General features: G+C 38.1%; 1 protein-coding gene across 1 annotated transcript in view; it reads right to left on the bottom strand.

Annotated features, from left to right (window-relative positions):
- LOC122795939 (chondroitin sulfate proteoglycan 4-like) overlaps positions 1–22,913 on the bottom strand; it is a 923,439-nt gene that overhangs the window by 849,375 nt on the left and 51,151 nt on the right. The window contains exon 3 of the mRNA XM_044064421.1: positions 11,360–14,932. Coding sequence (XP_043920356.1) covers positions 11,360–14,932 — 3,573 coding nt within the window. The remainder of the gene's footprint in view (positions 1–11,359; positions 14,933–22,913) is intronic.

Consider the following 22,913-nt stretch of genomic DNA (forward strand, 5'->3'; position numbering starts at 1 on the left):
CCTTGGCAACCTTTATGCAGGTATAGGTTCCTTGAAAAAGCAAACATCACATCCAGACTCCTTACCTTACTGCTTCCTATATGAAGACATGACCACTGGCAGCTCAAGAAGGCTGAAAGTCCAAGCCAAAGAATAATATACCAAAAAACTCAACAGAAATAAAAAAATTCCAGGTACTTCACAGATTTAATATATAAACTTCAGAACAACTAGCTCAACAGCTCTTGTGGTCTAGCTGTTGAGCTAGTTGTTCTGAGGTTTACATATTAAATCTTTGAAGTACCTGGATGCTTTTTGAGCCATTCTTGCTTCCTATATGAAAATATTCTGCAGGAAATCCAAGTTGCAGTATAGCCTGTGAAAAAATACACATCCGAACAGGATACATAAGACAGCCCTAACTGGGACCTAGTGTAGTTCGGACATTTAAACTGTTAGGATAATCAAACATATTACTGAACCAGATAAAAAAACTTCTAAAATCTTGTTTTTTTCTGTACTCATGGAATACACTTTTCAACAATTCAGCGATTCCAGTGGACAATAAAGAATATTTTTCACACATGACAAGGCTACAAGCTATAAAAAAAAAAAAAAAAAAACACGCACAAGCAAATATGTACAATATTTACATATTCAGACTTTATTATGCTTCCTACACGAAAACTTTGGAAGGCTGTGTTTTGATAACTGACGTTTCGGATGATCGACATTCAGATGATTGACTGTAGTTCCCTGTACTTCTGAAATGAATATGCTTATCAATAAGTTTAACCCATGACATTTCCTAAAACACAGCACTTACACACCTGCAAATCACATACTAAGCTAACTATTTACCTTAGGATGTGACCTGTAAATTTTGTAAAAGATAATGTGTGTGTGTATTATATATCTATCTATCTATATATACACACAGATAGATAACATGTCACAAAAAATCTTTATGTAAATCCCAGCTTCCACAGCTGTTCCTGTATGCCTTTTGCTTCCACAGATAGCAGTACCTCAACATAAATCATGACCCCTAGTTACAGTTCAAGATGAAAAGATATCAGATGATGTTTTACACTTCTGTACAGTTAAATTTGTTTGTGTCTTTCGGCTTTTCCTGGTTAGGGGTCGCCACAGCGGAACTCTGGTCCGCTAATGATTGGCAGTAGATTTTTACGCACTGGCTTGCCAGGCCTAACGCACAACCTTCAATGAAGGAACGCCCATTCACGCATGTCGCTACACAGAAGACGCTCTGAGAATCGAACGGGCAGCATCTAACTGTGAGGCGACAACGCTACCGCAGCACCACCACTGCAGTACACTTCTGTACAGTTAAATACATATAAAAATGTATTACAAAAGACACTGGTTGTGGTGTCAGTAAATGTGCCATTCAAGAATCTCTTCTTGACTCCCTTTCACTGCTACACACACTTATTAACCAATCAAACTTTTTTTTGTGCCTCCCACAAGCTACACTACTTTCCTTTTATAATTAGCCTGATTACAACAGCTCATCTCCAACCACCGATGCCAAAGTATCAGTCAACTCAGAGGCCGAAAATCAGCCTTGGCAACACTAATCGTGGCCCTGATGGAATCTGGGAAGAAATAGCCAGGCAATTGTTATGGCTAGTCTTGTACAGGCTCTAGGGCCAATAGCCTAGTACCAACCTATGGACAGATGCCAATGGTCCGAGCTTCAGCCCCGGCCCAAGAGCAAAACAAACTGTCAGTATTGATACTGTAACCACTATTAAAATGACTGATGTAGCAGGAAGGATGATGCTGTCAGGCTCAGCACTGAGGGCTGTGAGCTTGTGAAGAGCATCACAGCAAGTGCCTACTATCCTATAGTAATTGGCACTGGTGTATGCGGGTTAGCGGGTCAATGGTCCATCTTCCTGGAATCAGAGAGTGAATAAGGTCCAGTGACAGGAAGCAAGAAGCAGGTGCTGATGATCAGATACAACTGCAATTTACAGTTTAAAAGCTCCTGATGAAGAGGGAAACTACTCTGTCCTTGGCTTCTGAGCTAGGACATGCAGAAGAACCGCTGGGTGTTTCATCCTTATCAAGTGTCACAGACTTATTAGGTTGTGCTTTCTCCTGTGACCGCTACCCCCACGATCTTTAGATTTGTCTATCATGGGCTCAGTTATTTAAGCGTTATGTGGTTGGTCTTCAGGTAGACGCCCTGTCAAGACAAAACTGCTTACATTTTGACAAAAGTATTTTGTTTCTTCTAGAAAAATTAAGTAAACAATATGTACAAATTACAGCAATACCAATTCTAAAGCAAAAAGCAATATTTTTAAATAGTGACAACATACAAACTAGGAGACACTAGCAGAAGAGCCTAGTAATGTAAGAATAAGGGTAGGCAAAAAAAATGTCAAGACCCGGGGGAAGGGGAAATTATACTACAAAAAGGCCAAAAAGAAAAAATATATATTTGAATTGACCTGTTTATTAGTTATTGGATGAAAATGATATAGATAAAAGAAATATAAAAGGCATGAAAAAATCAAAATTCAAAATGTTTTCCTACAAAGGCCCAACAGACTAGAACCATTTCTCTAATGCTAGCGGCAGATATGAAAAAAAAAATCTGGAAAAGAAGCTTGTTGGCAGGGCACTGTGCGCAGAACACGACAGATGGTAGCCCGGGAAAGTTTCATATGTTAATCTAACTAAATTTAGATTTTTGATACCCATGAAGATGGACCTGTAGAGTTCAGATACTACCTTACCAGAACTACTTCTAAACACCTTGTTAGATTTCCTGACAACAGTCTTTGAAATCAGATGTGAATTCCTCCTAGATCACTAGTGCCATTAATAGAATGCTATCAGTCATATGCTAAATTGATGCACAGCAATGCGCTGCCGCTAATCATCCTGCACTTGAAATCCTGGTGGTTTACCCAGGACCATACCTTGATCCTTAAACTCAGTGTAAACTGTCAGTACAAATAAAATTTCCTCCCTACATTCAGTGGATATTTTAAGTGTACAGAACAAGAAGCACAGTATCCACCAAAATGTTTAATAAAAATCTCTGACGTCTCGGCCAAAGCCTTCAAGGAGAATAAAAAATTCACAGTCACAGAACCATATATACATCTAAAATAATTACACAATTAATCAATTAAATAACTGATCAATTAAATAATGCCTTCCAGCTGAACTCCTCATTAAGCCCAAAAGGAGACATAGTTTTAAACTTTAAAATATACAAAGCTTCTTTTTGTAATAAAAGAGTTTTAACATCAATATTGCAATATAAAGAAACATTAATTTGTTCCAACACAGTACCTTTTAAACAAACACTACTTTTATGATGGAATTGTGCAAAGTGCAAAGCTACAGGACTATCAGCATTGACATTATTTATGTCCCTTATATGCTCCAGCAGTCTGATTTTAAATGCTCTTTTTGTCTCTCCTATATAATATTTGTTACATGGACAACACAGAGCATATATAACACCTACTGAATTGCAACAAAAATGATTATTAGCACTAAATTTAACACTATTAATAGAAGAAAAATAAGGTACAATATGCTTACAAGCTTTACACCTTCCACATTGAAAGGTTCCAATCCTAGAAGGTGTAATACATATTTGAGAAGGAGGTATACTAAACTTACTTTTGACTAAAAAAATTTTAATATTTCTTCCCCTACGGTAAGAAAATTTCAAATTCACATTTAACCATTGTTGAACATTCTTTGAAGAACATAAAAAGGACCAAAATGACTCACTATATCAAGAAACTGTTGAGTAAAACACCCAAAAGTAGTTACCAAATACATATTTTCACTTCGATTAGTAATATTATCATGTCTAACCACTTTATTATAAAGATTATGACCATTTCTAGAGTCAGGTGGTTTCACCCTTTTACCAACTTGTCAAAACATTTATTCAGAATATCTTTACTATACCCTCGGTTAATAAGAGAGTTTACCAAGGACTTCATTTCCTTATGAAAGGTATCAGGCTTACTACAAAGTCTATATATTCGTAACATTTCCCCATAAGGTAGCGCATCTATGGTATGGGGTGGATGTCCACTAGTACCATGTAAATATAAATTGACTCCTTCAAATTTTCTATTTAATGAGGTGACAATATTCCTACCATCAGAAATATCCAACATAACATCCAAAAATGAAACAATATGTCCAATTGTCAAACCATCAAAATTCAACGCAAATCTATTATTATTAATATCATTAACAAAATCTATAATTTCTTTTTTATCAGCTTCAACTAAAAATATCAAATCATCCACATATCTATAATATGCAATTACATGTGAATGAAAAAACTCATGTTTATAAATAACTTCCAATTCAAATAAACCCATAAACAGATTAGCATACATGGGGGCAAAAGAAGCCCCCATGGCTGTACCCTGTAACTGCTGAACACATGATTGAATTCAAAAAAATTGTGAGTTAAACAAAAATAAAGCAACTCAACAATAAATTCTGTGGCAGGAAAATCACCTAAAAAGAATCTAATAGCCTCTATACCAAACTGATGTTTAATATTTGTATATAGGCTCTTCACATCAATAGTAACCAATACCATCCTATGATTTATTTCTGCCCATTTTATTTTTTCCAAAAAGTCAAACACATCACAAATATATGAAGGTAACCTGTAAACATACGATGACAAAAAATGATGTAAAAAAATACCTAAATTATGCAAGAAGTAACAAGAACCTGAGACTATAGGCCTACCTGGGGGCCTAGATAGGCTTTTATGTATTTTTGGTAGGCAGTAAAATAAAGCCATTTTAGAACCTTCCACCTGAAACCTCTTCTTAATGTCTGTTTGACAGAAATAACCTAATCTCACCCCTTTATTAATGATATCCAAATATTCTTCAATAGATTTAGTATAAACATTTGAATCTACCACTTTATATGTCTTAATGTCATCTAAATGATCCATACACATAGACATGTAGTCTGTAAAACGCATGACAACCAATTTGTTACCCTTATCAGATGGCTTGAAGATAATATCACTCATTTTTCCAAGACTTAATAACGCTTTCCATTCATTACATTGTAAATTATATTTAATATTAGATTTTTTTACTCATATATTTCCTATAGTCTAGTTCAGTAAAATAATTAACTAAACTGACAAACTGACATACCTCCCCATTTAAACTGTTAGGTACAAAATTACTATGTGTAGGAACACTAGTAGTATCAAGTTTACAATATGCATTAACATCATCATCTGATAAGCAGGAAAAAAAGCTATCAGAAGAACTACTAACATTATCATCATTAACTACCAACGAAGACATATCAACATTATTAAAAAAATATTTAAGCTGTAATTTTCTGCCAAAGGCATATATATCTTTGTGCAATACATGAAGACGAGTAACAACCGTGGGGATAAATTTCAAACCCCTATTCAAAACAGACATCTCAACGTCATCAAATTCATAATCGGACAAATTAATAACATATTCCTGGGTGTTCAGAAACATATAATTATCACTACAAACAATATTAGAATCATCGTCTACCCCTTTTAAGTCCACCTTGTCCAAATCGTTGCCCGCCTGGAATGGAGGACTGCTCCCAAGTCCGTTTCTGTCCCTGTGGGTTCTGGAAAGATGTGGCAAGATCCCCACGAAAAGTTGTTCGAAAATTGTCCCTCTGTTGGGCCGCCGGAAGGACTGGAAAATCCGATTCATAACCGTCCTCTTCATAAGAAGTATAGCCACCTTCTGAAGCTGAAGAGTGATATGAAGTGTTCACAGTCTTGCCAGGCTGAAACCTAACTTGTTTGCAAGTTTTCGTACATTGAGCCCTGGAAAGGAAAGCCCGATTGGCCTCATAGTCACGTACATCACGCAACAGTTTCCCTTTCTTTCGGTCAATCAGCGTAGCTTCATATTCCTTGAGTTTAAAGTTGGTTTGCTTCAAAAACTCATCAAAAGTGGTGTCCGGAACAGAGTTAGAAAGATCAGAACACATTTTTTTAATACTAGAACACAAATCTCTTTGTTTTAGTTGATCGCGTTCTATAAGAATGTGTAACCATTCCGTAACACATTTATGTGCTGCAGTAACCCATCTCTTATGAAAAACACAGTCAGTATCTAATGTTAAATCAAATGGAGTAGACGGGTCTTTAAAGACTCTAAGACCTTTCGGAGTTGTTTCAGTCTGTGTTTCATCCTTATCAAGTGTCACAGACTTATTAGGTTGTGCTTTCTCCTGTGACCGCTACCCCCACCGATCTTTAGATTTGTCTATCATGGGGCTCAGTTATTTAAGCGTTATGTGGTTGGTCTTCAGGTAGAGGCCCTGTCAAGACAAAACTGCTTACATTTTGACAAAAATATTTTGTTTCTTCTGGAAAAATTAAGTAAACAATATGTACAAATTACAGCAATACCAATTCTAAAGCAAAAAGCAATCTTTTTAAATAGTGACAACATACAAACTAGGAGACACTAGCAGTAGAGCCTAGTAATGTAAGAATAAAGGTAGGCAAAAAAAATGTCAAGACCCGAGGGAAGGGGAAATTATACTACAAAAAGGCCAAAAAGAAAAAATATATATTTGAATTGACCTGTTTATTAGTTATTGGATGAAAATGATATAGATAAAAGAAATATAAAAAGCATGAAAAAATCAAAATTCAAAATGTTTTCCTACAAAAGCCCAAAAATAGTGAAACAGACTAGAACCATTTCTCTAATGCTAGCGGCAGATATGAAAAAAAAAACTCTGGAAAAGAAGCTTGTTGGTAGGGCACTGTGAGCAGAACACGACAGGTGGTAGCCCGGGAAAGTTTCATATGTTAATCTAACTAAATTTAGATTTTTGATACACATGAAGATGGACCTTTAGAGTTCAGATACTACCTTACCAGAACTACTTCTAAACACCTTGTTAGATTTCCTGACAACAGTCTTTGAAATCAGATGTGAATTCCTCCTAGATCACTAGTGCCATTAATAGAATGCTATCAGTCATATGCTAAACTGATGCACAGCAATGCGCTGCCGCTAATCATCCTGCACTTGAAATCCTGGTGGTTTACCCAGGGCCATACCTTGATCCTTAAACTCAGTGTAAACTGTCAGTACAAATAAAATTTCCTCCCTACATTCAGTGGATATTTTAAGTGTACTGTAGCTAAATGTACAATTATATACAATACATTAAAAAAAAATCAGTGCATTATGCAAATTACTTATGCAATGTTAGTTATGATACATTGTTACAATTTAAAAAGTAACAGCTTTTGCAGAAAAACAAAGCTGAGTCAACTACATTGCTATCCGTCATATTATTTACTACTGCCTGTAAGTTAGGAAAATTGCATAAAATAATTAGAAACTCAAGATAAAGTCCTAACTTAGTATGATTTTATTATTATTATTATTTACACGCTTTCATAACAGAAGATATCTTCAGTCTGTGAGGACAAGTATGTAGATACAAGACTGGACTGTTAAATTACCTCAGGCCCTATAAGTGAGCCCCTGGCAGAACTCATATTGTGGAATTGCCCATAAGGATTATTTAAATACTTTATGCACAGTAACAATAATAATAATAACAACAATAACAAGTAGCAGTGAATGACTTATTTCATAATGGATGCCAGAAAAACATCTGCTCATCAGTCCAAAGCACATCAAGGACAGATGGAAGGAGTGCTTCACGAATACCACCTTTTAGGAAAATCGGCCACCCAGGAAATTACCTCATTGCTAAAACATCCTTAAAAGCAGACAAAGCATTCAGTGATTTGGGGACTCATGTAAATACTAACCTGGCTTTCGACCAATATGTGTCTAAGATTGTAAGAAAATCATTCTATGTCACTCAACTTATAAAAGAGGGCATGGTACCTTTGTCCAGGGAAGTCATCATGTCACTGTACTCAGCCATCATCAGCCTGACCAGGCACATGCAGCAACTGGAATGTCCACAGAGGTTCCTCACAAAAAGAATACAGGGCATAAACACAGTACCCTATGTAGATTACCTCAAAGCCCTATCTCTGTACTCTGGACCAGTGGATGGGAAATCAGAAATTCACAGCAGGTCTGACACCTACATCTTTGATGGATACAGACAGCCATTAAATGATTAATATAAACACCTGTTAAAATAACATCTAAGGCACACACTGGAGGTACAGCTGAAGGGGAAGAAGACTCCATTTGCAAAATATCACAATATCTTTTCTGCAGATCAGAAACCTGAGAGCAGTCCCATTTAAAAAAATTCCCTCATTTTAGCTATGGTTTCCCCAAAGTTGACCTCTTCTACTGGAAAATCTGTGCCAGTAGACTCTTCCTCAGGGGAAGCATATTCTAGGGGAATGGAATTTGGGAGGAGTAGGCCAAGGAATCATCCTCAGAGGACTCTAGTACCCTAACCGTCTTGAGTGGGGGGAGACGTTAAAGGAGAATCAGGAACAGCTGAAGGAGTCTTGAGAACTTTGTGTGCATTAAGCAAGCCTTCATAAAAGGTTGCCCAATCGGACTGTGGAGTCTTAGGTGCAGAAATGTGCTTGGGTTTCTGCTTCTTTTTTAACTGCACATTGCTGATGAAAAGTGGAGGGACTTGATGAAGGCCTGCACTCAATTACAGAAGTCAGAATTTCCTCCCTAACTAGAATCTGAGGGATATCTCTAGGGACTTCTGAAATAATGAGCCTTGGTTCCCCCTGACCATCCGATGCAGATGTCTGCATTGCCTCGAAGGACATGCCTAAGGCAGATTCCTCAACGGCCTCCGAAGTGGTACCTGCCGAGGAACCTGAGGCAACCTCCGGATGAATCTCCAGGTTTTCATCGACCTCAAGAGAGACATCAGAGGTAGAAGGTACAGCTGAAGATTCAGGTCCTGGCTACTTGGCCTTCCTCTTCAACACAGGCTCGACAGAAGACCCAGACGTACCCTCCATAATGTCCCTAGCTAAATGCTTCAGTTGCTGATTTTCTAAGTAAATATTTAGGAACGAAAGATGGCTACGTAGGGTATTAGAGAAGAAATCTTGGCAAATAGAGCAGGATTTGTGGTTGTGCATAGGCCCCAAACGAAACAGACACAAGTTGTGACTATCCTTATAAGGAATTTGTCTCCCACACTGGCACTTCCTTTCTTGGTATGACATGAAACTCTCATGACAAAAAGCAGTAGCAGGAGAAAATAAAACGCCCAACAGGGCACTTATCTGAAAAGTGGACCAGCAGCAAATGACTCAGGCAAGCAGACCGACTATTGAAGATGGCGTTCGGACTGGCGGCAGAGAAGTTCTGAGGACTGTACATGCAGATGTCACTTTTATGACTGTCGTACTCCTAAGCCATACATACAACGTGCTACGGATTAGCAATACTTAAAAGCTCTTGTACACTGGCTGAACGTCGGGTCTCCCTTGGCGGAGGAGCCCTCATGTAAAGAATACTGCAACATTAGAAAAGGAGGACATCTAGTGGGATACATTTGGATTACATGGCTAGGCTTATATAGGCCTACGTGGTTGTTAGCTAGACAGTATACACCCTTTGACTCTAAGCTTCTGAATAAAGAAAGCTCCAACGAAACTGTAATTAATGTACAACAGCCTACAATGAAAAAGGAAATAAAATCTACCCTAGAAGTAGCATGAGGTGCACGAAGGAAAATAAAGTCAGAGATAGTTGCAAGTTCAGATATTTTAGGGAAAAATGGTTACTGAGGGAAATCATGGTATGGAGAGAGGTGAATCCTAGACGACTTAAGTTTACACACACACACACACACACACACACACACACACACACACACACACACATATGACTATCTATATAAATCCAAAATGCCAGTCTCAAAAATTCTTATAAAAAAATTCATAACCACTGAAATCCCACTTCTACGTCCCATTCATCCCATTCCCAAGGTAGAAATATAACAGACCTAATTTAGGGACCCACCCAATACATTCTGTTGCCTAAAAACAGAATTACAACAGAGTTATTATTTAGGGAATCCTCCTTTGTCAGACTCTCTAGCAATTGTCCACGATAATGTTCACTGTCTAGAGAAGTGTTTCTGGGGCTCTGTTGAACTGCTCTACTATGCCATGCCTTACTATGGGACATCACAGGGATTCTTGATTCAGCTGCTTATGTAGCATGATTACAGTTCATTAACACTCAGATAGTTGGTATGGATGCAAATAACATAAATTCCATGAACATACACACAGAATCAATGGACACAAAACCTGATACTACAGGACACCACTAGTAGGAGGACAAACACAGTAATCTCCACAACAGTATGGAGCCCTTCCAATGTGGATATTTGAGGAATGAGATAGGACAACATCCTCTGTGCAGAAACAGAGACTGGGGCAGCTGAAGAGTTGCCCCACTTCTGCTCTTCATTCATCTTCACTGAGTGGGTACAGATCATGGCACGGTACAGTGAAATATTCTTTACTTTATTGTAGTAGAATCTTATGGGATAATGCTAATGTATCTGTCCATTATTACCCATTGTTTTATACAGTAATAAGATGATGAGAGTTTCATAAACTAAAAATTCTCAGCCCACGGTCTACTGCACAGTACAATAAGGCAAATGGCTCTAAATATTACTGTACCACACAGTGTTTTTTTTTGTTATGAATCTCAGTCAATAGCAGTAAAATTGCTAGTAAAAAGATGCAGACTGAAATTCCTAATTAGATTAGAAATCATTAGCACATTCCTAGGCCAACAGCAAAACTCAACAGTGGGAGGACCAGACAGGCAGGAATTGCATCCTGGTAATCTTGCCTTCCTGTTTTTCTTCCAGATCTGACAAGTGGAGCTCAAAATCATCTAAGGAGTTCTCACCACAGAATACAAATACACATTTTCTCAGGATTACAGAATTAAAATCAGGGAAATAAGTATTTGTTTAGCTGACTAGAAACATTAAAACTGGGTTGTTACTCTGATGATAAAAAAATCCAATTTTAACGTCTCCATAATGAACTGGAATTTAACAAACATTACTTTGAGAAATATTCTGCATCTCAATATTCTGCATGCTACGTTAATAAGCAGTCTCAGCGTATGTCTGAGCGGAAGACGCTCCACAGCACAGTGCAGCATCAACAGCAATAAACACATTACAGTGCACTTTATAGATCACAGCTGCCTTTTTTCAATGGCAATGAATCAGCTACTAAGAGCTCAGGAAAAGACAAACTGTACTACATTTAATCTTTAAGAATTCTAAGACTCATCCAACAAAAAACAGACATTATAACTAGTCTTTTCTAAGCAAAATGTAATGCAATTTAAGCACAACTTACCTGCAGCTTTTGTTTACTGATTTTGACAGGTTTTCCTTCCTCCACCAAAAGAGTACTATTGTGCAAAATTCTTGGAGGACGCTGATGGCTTTCCAAATATATCCGAATGGAAATTCCAATATGTAGTTGCAAATCTTTAACCTTTACTGTGACATTAAATCTATCAAGAAAATTGTTGCTGTCATCATGTGCATATCTGACATGTCCCATCTTTAGTTCATGGTGGGTGAACGTTTCAACCAAACGGTTGTTTACATAAAGTTTTCCATGATTAGGTAGCAAAATGACATTATACACTATATCTTTATCATGCCTGATATCTAAGTTTGTGGTAATACTAAAGTTAGCTATTGTAACAGTACCTTCGTGGCCTTTCTGAACAAGCAGGCCTGTGTTGTTAGCAACCTTGAGGTAAGGCTCTGAAGCCTGAACTTCAAGAAGTGATGATGTATAATGCTTTCCATCACTTACAAATAACACAAAACGTCCATAGTCTGCTCCTTGGTGTATAAACAACACACGCTTCTGCTTCAGATCAAGCTGCTTAAACTGGTAGAGTTTCACAGATGTTTCATTAACAAGAACAAGCTCACCATTTGGAATCCCACGCCTAGTATACACCAGATGATCATCACTGAAATCAGAGTCAGAATCATGATAGCACAGATCTTCCAAGGTCAAAAGTTTTTGCCCACGTTTAGTAACGTGAAAAATCTGATCAACAACACGTACTGGTTTCTCATCATTTTTTAAAACAACAGAGATGTTGAAAAGGATTTTTACTGATACAGGCTCTGCCTTGTGAAGAAGCTTGTCTGCTTCTTCTGAAATTCTAGTGGAAGCAGTGACAACAAACTGGTCAGACACTGTTTCAGAATCATCATGGACATACAGAAGGCGCTCTTCAAGGATGTCCTGATTTGTAAAAGTTGTTATATTGTCATTGCTGTTAAATGAATTAGAAAGATTAATCCGCTTCAGTTTGCCATGCATAGGGCTGTTAATGACCTTATAATAAAATGGCTGCTCATTAAGTGTTTCGGCAAACAAGTCTGCTTTTGTTATCAACTTCCCTTCTCCCTCTACTACAGAAAGCCCTTTGTTTGTTAAGATAACACTATTCAAATCAGCTTTAATGTTTATCTGAAATTTATAAGCACCTGATTCCAAGTGCTTGGAGGACAGCTGAAAATCAAATGAATCTTCTGTATCTTCCAGCGGTTGAGTTGTTAGCACGTATTTTAATTTTTGACCACTGACACTTCTTTGATTAACAGTAGAGTTTTTCTTTAGAACTTTATTGTTTAGCAGAAGTCTTCCCTTCTGGGGTAGGGACAGCAATCTGTAATAAATCTCATTTTCAGGCACATCTACACCTTCTAATACTGTGTACAGATGCTTAGAAGTTAGTGTCTCCTTCTTGGCTTTGTCAATTTCTAGTGGAACATTCTTCAGAATATTATACACCACCCATTTTATTTTAAGTAAAAACACATCTTCCTGACTCACTGTATTCCCAATATTTATTTTAAACTTAAAATGATCAGTGACGTTTTCTGGCTGAATTTTTGTGAACGTGGATATATATCTTATGTGACTATTCTCGATTGACCTCTGAGAGAAAGTGGTAATCTTTTTCCATTCACCGCTAGACTGCAGTTCTTGAATGTCACCATATGTTGTAGGTTCTGTAACGGTATACTGAATATCCATTTCCTGCTTGCCAGCATTAGTCTCAACTGCTAGACTGTCCAGTGTGATTAAGACTGCATCACCCTGGATCACCTCAGCACCTGTGTTATTGATTAGCTTATAATTTAGTGGTATGGCCATAACTCGCAATACTACTGTATTACTCACTTTATCACCATCAGTTACTCTCATCACAATTCGTGAATTTTTCACCCCGTGATGAACAAAATAAATATTTCCTTTCAGCAATTCAGAATTTGGAAATGTAGTAAGACTTTTTCCAGGATGCAATGCATTTTCTAAAAAGCCAGCATCTACATTAAGGCTGCCAAGAACAGTAAAGTGAAGATCTTCTGGATCATTATCAATATCAACAGCTTTCAGCAGGTCAGCAGTAAGACGTTTCTTAGAATTCTCCAACAACACAAACAGATTTCCTTCTGGCAGGGTCAATTCAGGGGCATCATTAGTTGGAGTAATAGTAATATTAAAAGCATAAAGCTGGTCTCCCTTTAGATGAGCAGGCATCTCCTTCTTGCTATTAGCAAAAACTGAGAATGTAAAACAATCATAAGCATCTTCCGAGCCATGATTTACATACACAACTCTACCATGCCACAAGTCTAACATTGAAAATGTGTCCTGTTCCTGCTCTGGATCAATATCAAGGCTTAAATCTCCATGCTTGGGCTGTTCTTTGATTTTAAAGATCACCTGTGACTGACGAAGTCTTAATTTTTTGAAGTCAAGATTCAATTTGATGTGCTTAGAGTCCAGTGATGCCCTCCCTCCCTCTTGAACTACTAAGTTATTAAGGACCAAAAAACTGCTGCCACTCAATTTTGTGCTGTGATACTCAAACACATTTGGACTCATTGTAGATGTAAAGGATAATGCACCTGGAAATGGACTCCTCTGTGTTGCAGATGGCACAAAAGCGTGAGAGAAAACATTTGACTCCTCACAGCCTGCAGAAATATCTTTCGTAACTAAAACATCTTTCAATCCTATGCTTTGTGAGTTGGCTTTTAGATCTTTCAAACAACCTTTAAAGGACCCGCCCCTTGCATGTTTTCCAGAAAATGAGTCTAGGCCAAACTTTCTAACTTCAAAACGAGTGCTGTCGTCAACACCGCCAACAAAGAGAGGACTTCTTACACCGATGCCTTTACTGGAGAAAGTTAAGGAAGCTTTTACAGTTTTCTCATTTACAGTGAGATAAAGGTGCCGAAGGGTGTATCTGAGTTTAACATAGTGCCAGTTGTTATCATTGACAGGGCTAAATGAGGAAAGCTTGGTTTTTCTTTCATTGTTTCCAGCAAATGCCTGAATCAATCCATCCCAAATTTCCAAAGCTAAAAATTCACCATTTTGACCTGAATTATACAAAAGCAAACCACGGTCAACAGATGTTCTTACTGCAAATTCAAATACCTCTTCACTTTGGCTCTCAAGCAGTGGAAATGCAATGTAAGATCTGGAGCTAAAGAAACTGACCGCACCATCTTCGCTAGCAAAGAATTCCTCGCTGCATCCCAGTGACACTTCATATACATTTTTATGTCCAGCAAAAGATTTTAAAGATGATATCAACTCCTGCTGATTAAATACAACATCATCAATACATCCTCGAAAATTAGTTTTCCCTTCAGTGTAAAGCACATCTAGGTTTCCACTTCCACCAACATAAAGACCATGATCAGTTCTAAGTTCGTGGGATATTCCTGGCATTTTTGTACTGCTTCTGAAGTGCTCATCAACAGTCAGAGTCACGTTGTCATTTTTATGACCAAGCTGAACTGTGTGCCAAGCTTGATCGTTTAAAAGAATTCCCTTTTCGGATCGAAGAACATGTTCACCAGACCCAAAGTTCACTTTTGCCTGTAGTAATAAACAAAAAATGGTTAGTTCCTTAATCTCACTTAAATGTGTTGCCATTCTCTCCTCTCTCTCACTTAAATTCTGAAAAACATACAGTATTTCTGTCCTTTACCATTTCAATGCACAATCACAGTTCTAATCCTTATTCTTTATTCTTCCTAGCATTTTCTAAGATTATAATCCAATGCCTATAAAACTACCTCTACCTAAATTCCTTTATTAGTGTCTTCAAGTAAAATATTCATTAAAAAAATCATCCAAAAAGTACCATTAACATGTGTATCTTACTTTTGTGGCTTCTCACTTACTTTCTGTACAGCTTCTTAGCAATAAGGCATTTAAGTGTGTTCAGGAGCAAATTACATAGGAAAAAATGGGAATTGTGGGAACAACACATACAAGGGAGGAATGCGGTTTAAAAGGCAGCAGGACTAAAATAAATGTTGAACTGAAGAAGATTGGGTAGATTGTAAGTGATGTATAATGTTTGCAACTGGGAGTGTGTCAGTATGGTTTGTAATATAAAATGCTTGCAACTAGGATGTCTCAGTGTGGTTTGTTTTCATTTCGTAAATGTATGACTGCCTATGTAGTAAGTGATGGTTTAATAAAGATGTTTCTTGTTTAAAAAAAAGGCAGGGATTGAATAATTTATGTAATGTTGCTTAGGTTATTATGATGTATAGCAATATATGTGAAGTAAAATGTTTATGGTAATTACAGTGTAATTACTTTTATATGAATGTAAAATTTGCCTATGTCACAAGTGATAATTCAGTAAAGGTGTCTGGAAAAAAAGTTACATAAACAAGTTATCATAGACTGGTAGAATATTTAGCTTGGGTTTCACCATACAAACACCAAAAATGTAAACTATTTGTTTTGTACAGCTAAATTCAGGTAATAAATTACCATGGTGTTGTCACTTCAAAATTAAGAAAATATGGAAGAGGGGGGTGATGACTGTGGAAAATATGAAGAGAACAGTCAATCATGTGGATGCAGTCTTGTCCAAGCATGAAGAGGCAAAGAAGGAAAATGTGATAATGACTTGGTCCAAAGGTACTGGAACAGCTTTATAGGAAATCATGCATCAACTGTAGCAACTCTCCAAAACAAAATTAGAGCACTAGAAAATAACTGCGAACTTTCGCAAGAGTAATCTGATACAATCTTGCTTTAAAGCACAGCAGCTGTGAAATATGGAACAAAGCAGCTAAGATTTATGAACAGATGTTTTCCACTGAGCAATGACTGAATAATTTGGGGGCTGAGACTCAAAAAAGAAACCTCAGACTGAGTGCAGTGCTGGAGGATAAGGAGGGCTCAAACTGTCTGGAGTAACCTACATTGGCTGACACACATGGATTTACTAAGAAATCCTTGTGAATTGACAAAACTCCAATTGACTCCCACTAACTGCTGCTGGACAAACTATTATGAAGAATAAAGACATTTATTTGTTTGAAATTTGTTAACCGGGAAAGTCCATTGGGCCGAGGTGAGCCCTTTTTCAATGGAGGCCTGAGTAGAAAAGCTCTCTCTCGTTCTACATACATATATATATATATATATATATATATATATATGGGTCTACCTGACATTGCTGACACTCCAGAATGCCGACACCATATGACTGACATTCAGAATGCCGACAATGCGGAACCGGCATCTCACTAAAGTGCGGAATGGAAAGATTTCCATTCCTGCACTGTAGTGCAATCTCGGAGTTGGTATATTAAAGTTACAGGGGTGTGGTGGGCATAGGCCCCCATGGGGGTGCAGAGGGGCGTAGCCCCCCCCCCCCGCTAGCAGTTGAAAGGAAATTTTATTTTCCTTTTATATGGTCTACAATGCCGAGATTTCGGATGTCGGTCATATGGTTGTCGGCATTCTGAAATTTCGGCATTGTGAAGTAGATCCATATACACACAAAAATCATGCACACAAAAATAAAATAGTTTATCCAGAAAAAAGTACAGTAATCATTTGAAAATTTGCATGCAACAGATAATACAAGTAAAATACCAGGATATAATACAGTATGGATTAGATACAGACAACTGATGGACAACTGATGGACAAACATAAACAGCAGCAGTAATGTACATATTTACACTCTGTCCCCCGCCATCCCTCTATGTCAGGCAGAAAGCATAATTAAACTAGGGGAGGGCAGTACGAGCATGAGGGGGAGCTGGGGGGGGTTAGGATGGGTGAGAGCAGGAGCATTCCCAGGAAGAGGAGATATAAGAGCATAGCAATGCCTTAAAAGAGGGAAGATTTTGTTAAGTACAGATGTGGGAGGGAGTGAGTTCCATTTGCGCGCAAGAGAGAAAGATAGAAGTTGACGAGGGTTACGTGATGGTTTCTATACAACAAGGAGGTTCTGACTATCATATCTAAGGGTGTGGGTAGAAAGATGCATAGTGAGGATGGAGGAGAGGGAGGGGCAATGAGAAGGGTTGAAAATGAGTTTGTGGACAGTAGAGAGTTGAATGTAGGAGAGGTAGTGAGGGAGTTCTAGCCAGTTCAGTGAGCGCAAGGAGTAACGGTGGGAGAGGGATTTAGAGCTAGTAGCAAATTTGGCAATTTTATTGTAGCAGGAAGCTAGTTTACCTTTGAGGGTTGCTTGCAGGTTGGTGAGGAGAGGAGCTTCATACATGAGGGAGGGGAGGAGGTATGTGGAAGCGAGGGTAAGCCTAGTTGATGGGGTGAGGAAGCGATTGTGCCAGTAGAGCATTCCTAGTTTCTTATGGGTTTTCTTAATGTTGGCTTGGAGGTGAAGGTCGAATTTTAACTGTTCATTAATAATGACACCTAGAAGTTTTGTATGGGAGACTATTTTGATGGGGGGTTTATTACGGTTAACTATGGAAAAGGTGTTTGTGTCTATTTTGGAGTTTTTAGAAGGGGTGAAGATCATGATTTTAGTTTTGGATGCATTTAGGGCTAAGTGATTATTTTGCATCCAAATTTCTGTGCTGCTGAATGCTGCTTCTGTTAACTGAACAAGTTTAGGAATGGAGTCTGCAGAACAAATAATGGTAGAGTTGTTTGCATACTTGAATGAGTTTGGCAGAGGGGATGCATTTATGGAAGTCATTTATGAAGATATTGAATAGCAGAGGGCCCAGGATAGATCCTTGGGGGACGCCAGTCTGATTGTTAAGGTAGGGTGAGGTGGTATTATTCCATTTGGTGGATTGCTGTCTATCAGAGATATAACTGGAACACCAATTTAGAGAGGAGGGAGAGAGATTAAGTTGGGTGAGGAGAGAAGAAGAGTGTGGGATATTGTATCAAAAGCTTTAGAAAGATCTAAGAGAAGAGCAGATACAATATTACCAGAATCGTGGGGGAGGTTGATGCTTTCGAGAAAGGATAGGAGGGCTGTGGTGGTACTGTGGCCAGGTCTAAATTCATGTTGTGTAGGGGTAAGTAAGTGGTTGTCTAGGAGGTGTGGTAAAAGTTGAAGGTGAATACATTTTTGAAGGATTTTTGAGAAGGGGAGAGGAATGCGATGGGGCGAATGTTAGGGATGTCAGTGTTGTTGCCCCTTTATGTAAGGGAATGATGTAGGCTTTTTTTCCAGAGAAGGGATACAGAGGATTCTTGCACAGACCGGTTGATTAATATGCAAACAGGAAGCTCAATGTCATCTGCAGTTAGTTTGAGGAAGTTAGTTGGGAGGGTGTCAAGGGCGTTTGAACATGGTTTTAGTTTTTGAAGGAATTTTTTTTATAGTGGATACTGGGATGGGTTTAAAGGAGAAGAGAGAAGGGTGGGGAGAGGGTGTGGTAGGGGTGGGATTAAGGGAAATAGGAGTTGAAAGAATGATGGAGTTGGGGAAGGGAAGGATGTGGTGAGCTTGGTAATAGAGTCAATGAAGAAGGTGTTGAATTTGGTGGCAATGGTGTGGTCTGGGGAGTAAGGGTCAGGGCAGGGATTTTTTTTTGGCCAGGACTGAGGAGGTTGGTGATACTGTTCCAGAACTTTTCTGGATTGAATTTATGGTTGGATTGAAGTTGAGAGTAGTAGGATTTGCAGTCAGACATAATTAGTTTTTTTTTTTACTTTATTGCAAGGTTGTTTGTATTTGGTGAGGATGTTGGGTGTTTTGAGTTTTTGGTGGAGTTTCCATGTTTTGTCTCGAGTATTCATGATGGCTAGGGTGTCTATGGAAAGCCATGGGGCAGTAATGGATTTTACTCTCTTAGTTTTGGGAGGGGCACAGGAGTTTAGAAGGTTGGTAAATGTAGTGTTAAAGTGAGTAACAGCGTCATCAAGAGGGAGAGTTTTCAGAGGGTTCTAGTTTGTTCGTTTTAGGTTATCTGAAAGGGATTGAGGATTGAAGTTTTTGAGGTTGCAGGTTAAGATATAGATGTGTTGTAAGTGTATGGGGGAGGGGGTGCGACGAATGAAGGCAGGCAAGTGGTCACTGAGAGAGTCAGGCAAAGTGCCACTATCTGAGATATTTTTAAGGTGGGAAACTAAAATCCAGCTTAGGATGCTTCCTGAGGAGTTATCTTTATTGGGTCTAGCAGGAGTTTTAACTATTTAGGAGAAGTTGTATAAGATGATGACATGGGAGGGGGAGGTCGATTGAATGGAGGTCCAGTTAATATTAACATCTCCTAGGATGATAGTTTTGTTGGAGATATTAGCAGAGAACCAGTACATCTTCCAGAAGGGGAATATTATTACTAGGAGGGATGTAAAGGGTGGCTATGGCTATGCTCTTGTGGTTGTTGATTTTTAGGAGGGCTGGGTTAATTCAGCTGTACTGAATTTTGATCTAGGGTTAGTATATGGTGCTACTGTTAGGGAGGAGGAAAAGAGTAATGCCACTCCACCTCCTTTCTTTTTGGTTCTGTCGTTTCGATTTTACAGTGGGGGGGTGATTTCAGAGTCTTTAAGATGAGGTTTGAGCCATGTTTCGGTGACAGTTACTATGTCAGGGAGGTTATGAGACATAGTAGTGCAACTTGTTACACGGTGTGATGCCCCGCCACTGGCCCAGTAATCAAGGAGCCTCAAACCTCACAACTGGCAACAGTGGGGGACATACATTGGGAGGATGACAGGTAAACACACAGTATTTCCAGATACAGTTCTTTGCATCAAGTGCAATTTCCCATAAGAGCACACAGAGACCACAGTCAATATGAGGAAAGTTTCTCCCTCTTTCTCCAGATCCCCAATAAGGCTCCCCACTGGCACAGCTATAGAGCTGAGTTCTCAGATGAGTGGTCAAGCCAAGACCTCCAGCACCCTCTCTGTCCAACCAGTGCTTTGTGTCCCTGCCCAAGTAGCTGACACAAACGCACACCACACCACATACACACACACACTCCACACCATACACACATACAACACCTACACACACACCTGGGAAAGGCTGGCACAGGTTTACTAGCTATGCCCTCTTTGTTCAGTCTATAAGGTAGTTATAACTGCCAGCACCCAGCTTTATCAGCTACTTTAAGGCCCTTAACAAAGGGTGTCCAATCTTACGGTGTAATGCCCTTAACAAAAAGTGTCCAACCTTACTGTGTAATGTTACTATCAATACAAATGATAGTTTGACCAAGAGCAATGCTATGAGGAGTGGCCTACACAGTGTCACCAAATAAATATGCAAGTACTCTCGGAACTTAAATATCTCCAGACAGATCATCCACAAAGAAAGGTTTAGATATATTTAATAATAAATAATACAAGAACAAGAAAATACTCAGTGTATATTTACAGTGATATCAGCGTTCAAAATCACAGGAAATATTTAAAACATTGCAGGACAGTCTCAAATAAATAAAGAAAAAACTCTAAGCTAAGCTTTGCTATATTCCTGACTATATCTAAGAGAATTGCTATACCCTACAAACTTACTCAGAGCAGCAATGCAGATGTGGTGAGTGGGTCTTGATGTTGTCAGGTCAAAGACAGAATACAAAATGCTATCTCTCTCAGAGAGTTCTTACATTAATATCTCAGATATTACTGCTGGGATAGCTTGCAGAATGACATCATTTCTTGTCATCTGATTCTATCCCAGGTAACCCCCTGCTGAAAGCTAGCAGTATTTAGCATCTACCTGTGAAAATACATACACAAGGGCTTTTCCTCAGATCTTTGCAGATCCTGGAAGTCATAAAACAATAAAACATTTCCAAGACAATACAGAAAACTTCTCAGCACAGACACTGTCTGTTACTGCACTGAAAATGAAAGATAACATTTTTTATGGCCCATCCATAAAGTAATTTAATTTCAGCTATTTTTCTGAAGTTGTGCAAGTTAACCTTCTGTATTCCAGTTTTCCCTGTTAAAATATATACATTTAAACAGTTACAATAGTGTATGCACACTTCTGTTTTATTCCAGTAGGGTACACTGGGTTACATTTCAAACAGCACTTTTGTAAAATACCTCTTATGCACACGTCTATACAAACCATCTTATAGGACATACAGCTCTAATACATTTGTACCACAAACATCTTATATGAATCATGTTAATATTCACAAATGATACATAATTACTTACAGAATCCCAGCTAGCTGTGCTGGCAGTACCTTATTTGTCACACACTGTATCAAAAAGAACAAGTTTTGCAACAGATTTAGCAGCCTGGATGACCACCTGAGAGCTGGCCAGTCTAAGGTGTTGATGATTTGCAGACATCTCAGTTCAAAGAAGTTATTAGACAGTGTCACAAAGGTAAATAAAGTGAAATGTAATTCTGTATACTATTTAATGACATTGACAATGGATTTTAACATGAAAGTCAAAGGCCTGTTTGGCAGAAGTAGAAGATGAATATGATTGTGCAGAATGAAGAAGCCTGAGGTTGACCTTTGATGTCTTCCTTTGGGAATAAGCAATGGAATTATAGATTGGTTTTCCCTACTAATCACCAAAATATGGTCCCTATGCAATTGTATACTTACTAAAAGTTGGAACAATGTTCTAATTTTTGAATGAACATTTCTAGGAATTTGACAGAAAGGAAGATGTTGGACAATAATTTAGCTTGTTGCTTTGCCTTTTTATTGTATGGACATTTCTTCTGCAATGGGCTTAGAATTACAGATGTATCTGAAAGTACATGAACTGTGTGTGTGAACTTACAGACGTGAAGATGAGAATTACAGATACTCAGATGGATATCACAATGGTTTCTTGTGTTTTTTTTTTTTGTAATTCTATATACATTTTCTCATAATATCAGGACAGCACACATTTTGCAGGATGTTAATTATGCAATGGACTTTAACAGCAAGGTTTCCACATAATTAACTCTTTTTGTTATTAGTTAGGAATTAGGTCAATGAAACAGTGTTAAATATCAGTAATTACATTTATATACATAAGGATGTAGGTCAATAAAAAGTTGTTTACTCACATTTAAAATGGTTTATAAAAGGAAGGGGATTGCAGGTACACTAGAACTTGAAAGTTCATATTTAAGTGCAATTTTACAGAAGGTTTTATCACATTATATTATACATATAAGCTGGGCTACTTCTTCCATACATTATTTAATGTTCATCACAATACAACACCAAAGGGGCACACAGAAGGTAACTTCTTAAAGAGGACAGAGAGAGACGCTAAAATTTATGTACCCTTGCCAGGCATTTGTCTTCTCAGTTTACTGGGATCTACTATTTAGTTAGCTTTGAACACAACTCGTTTCTTCTTTGACAGAAACAAGTAAGATTGAACGTCTTTCCTTAGTAATTAATTCAGACTATCACCCTATGACAAGGCTGGAAAAAAAGGCTTTAAAATGTAGTTAAGACCTTATTGAACAGTAGTCTTTTCCAGTTAGGGTGCACTGAAAGAATGGAGAAAACTTGAAGAATAAGATAAAGTGTAAAAAAAGAAAGTACTCTGGATGTTGCAGAAAGGCCAGGAAGAGGACTACTCGTACAGGGTATGTGTGTGTGGGGGGGATATAGAGTCCTTTGTCAAG

Source organism: Protopterus annectens, chromosome 2.part2, assembly GCF_019279795.1.
Source record: "Protopterus annectens isolate FY-2018-M chromosome 2.part2, PAN1.0, whole genome shotgun sequence".
Classification (NCBI taxonomy): Eukaryota; Metazoa; Chordata; order Ceratodontiformes; family Protopteridae; genus Protopterus; species Protopterus annectens.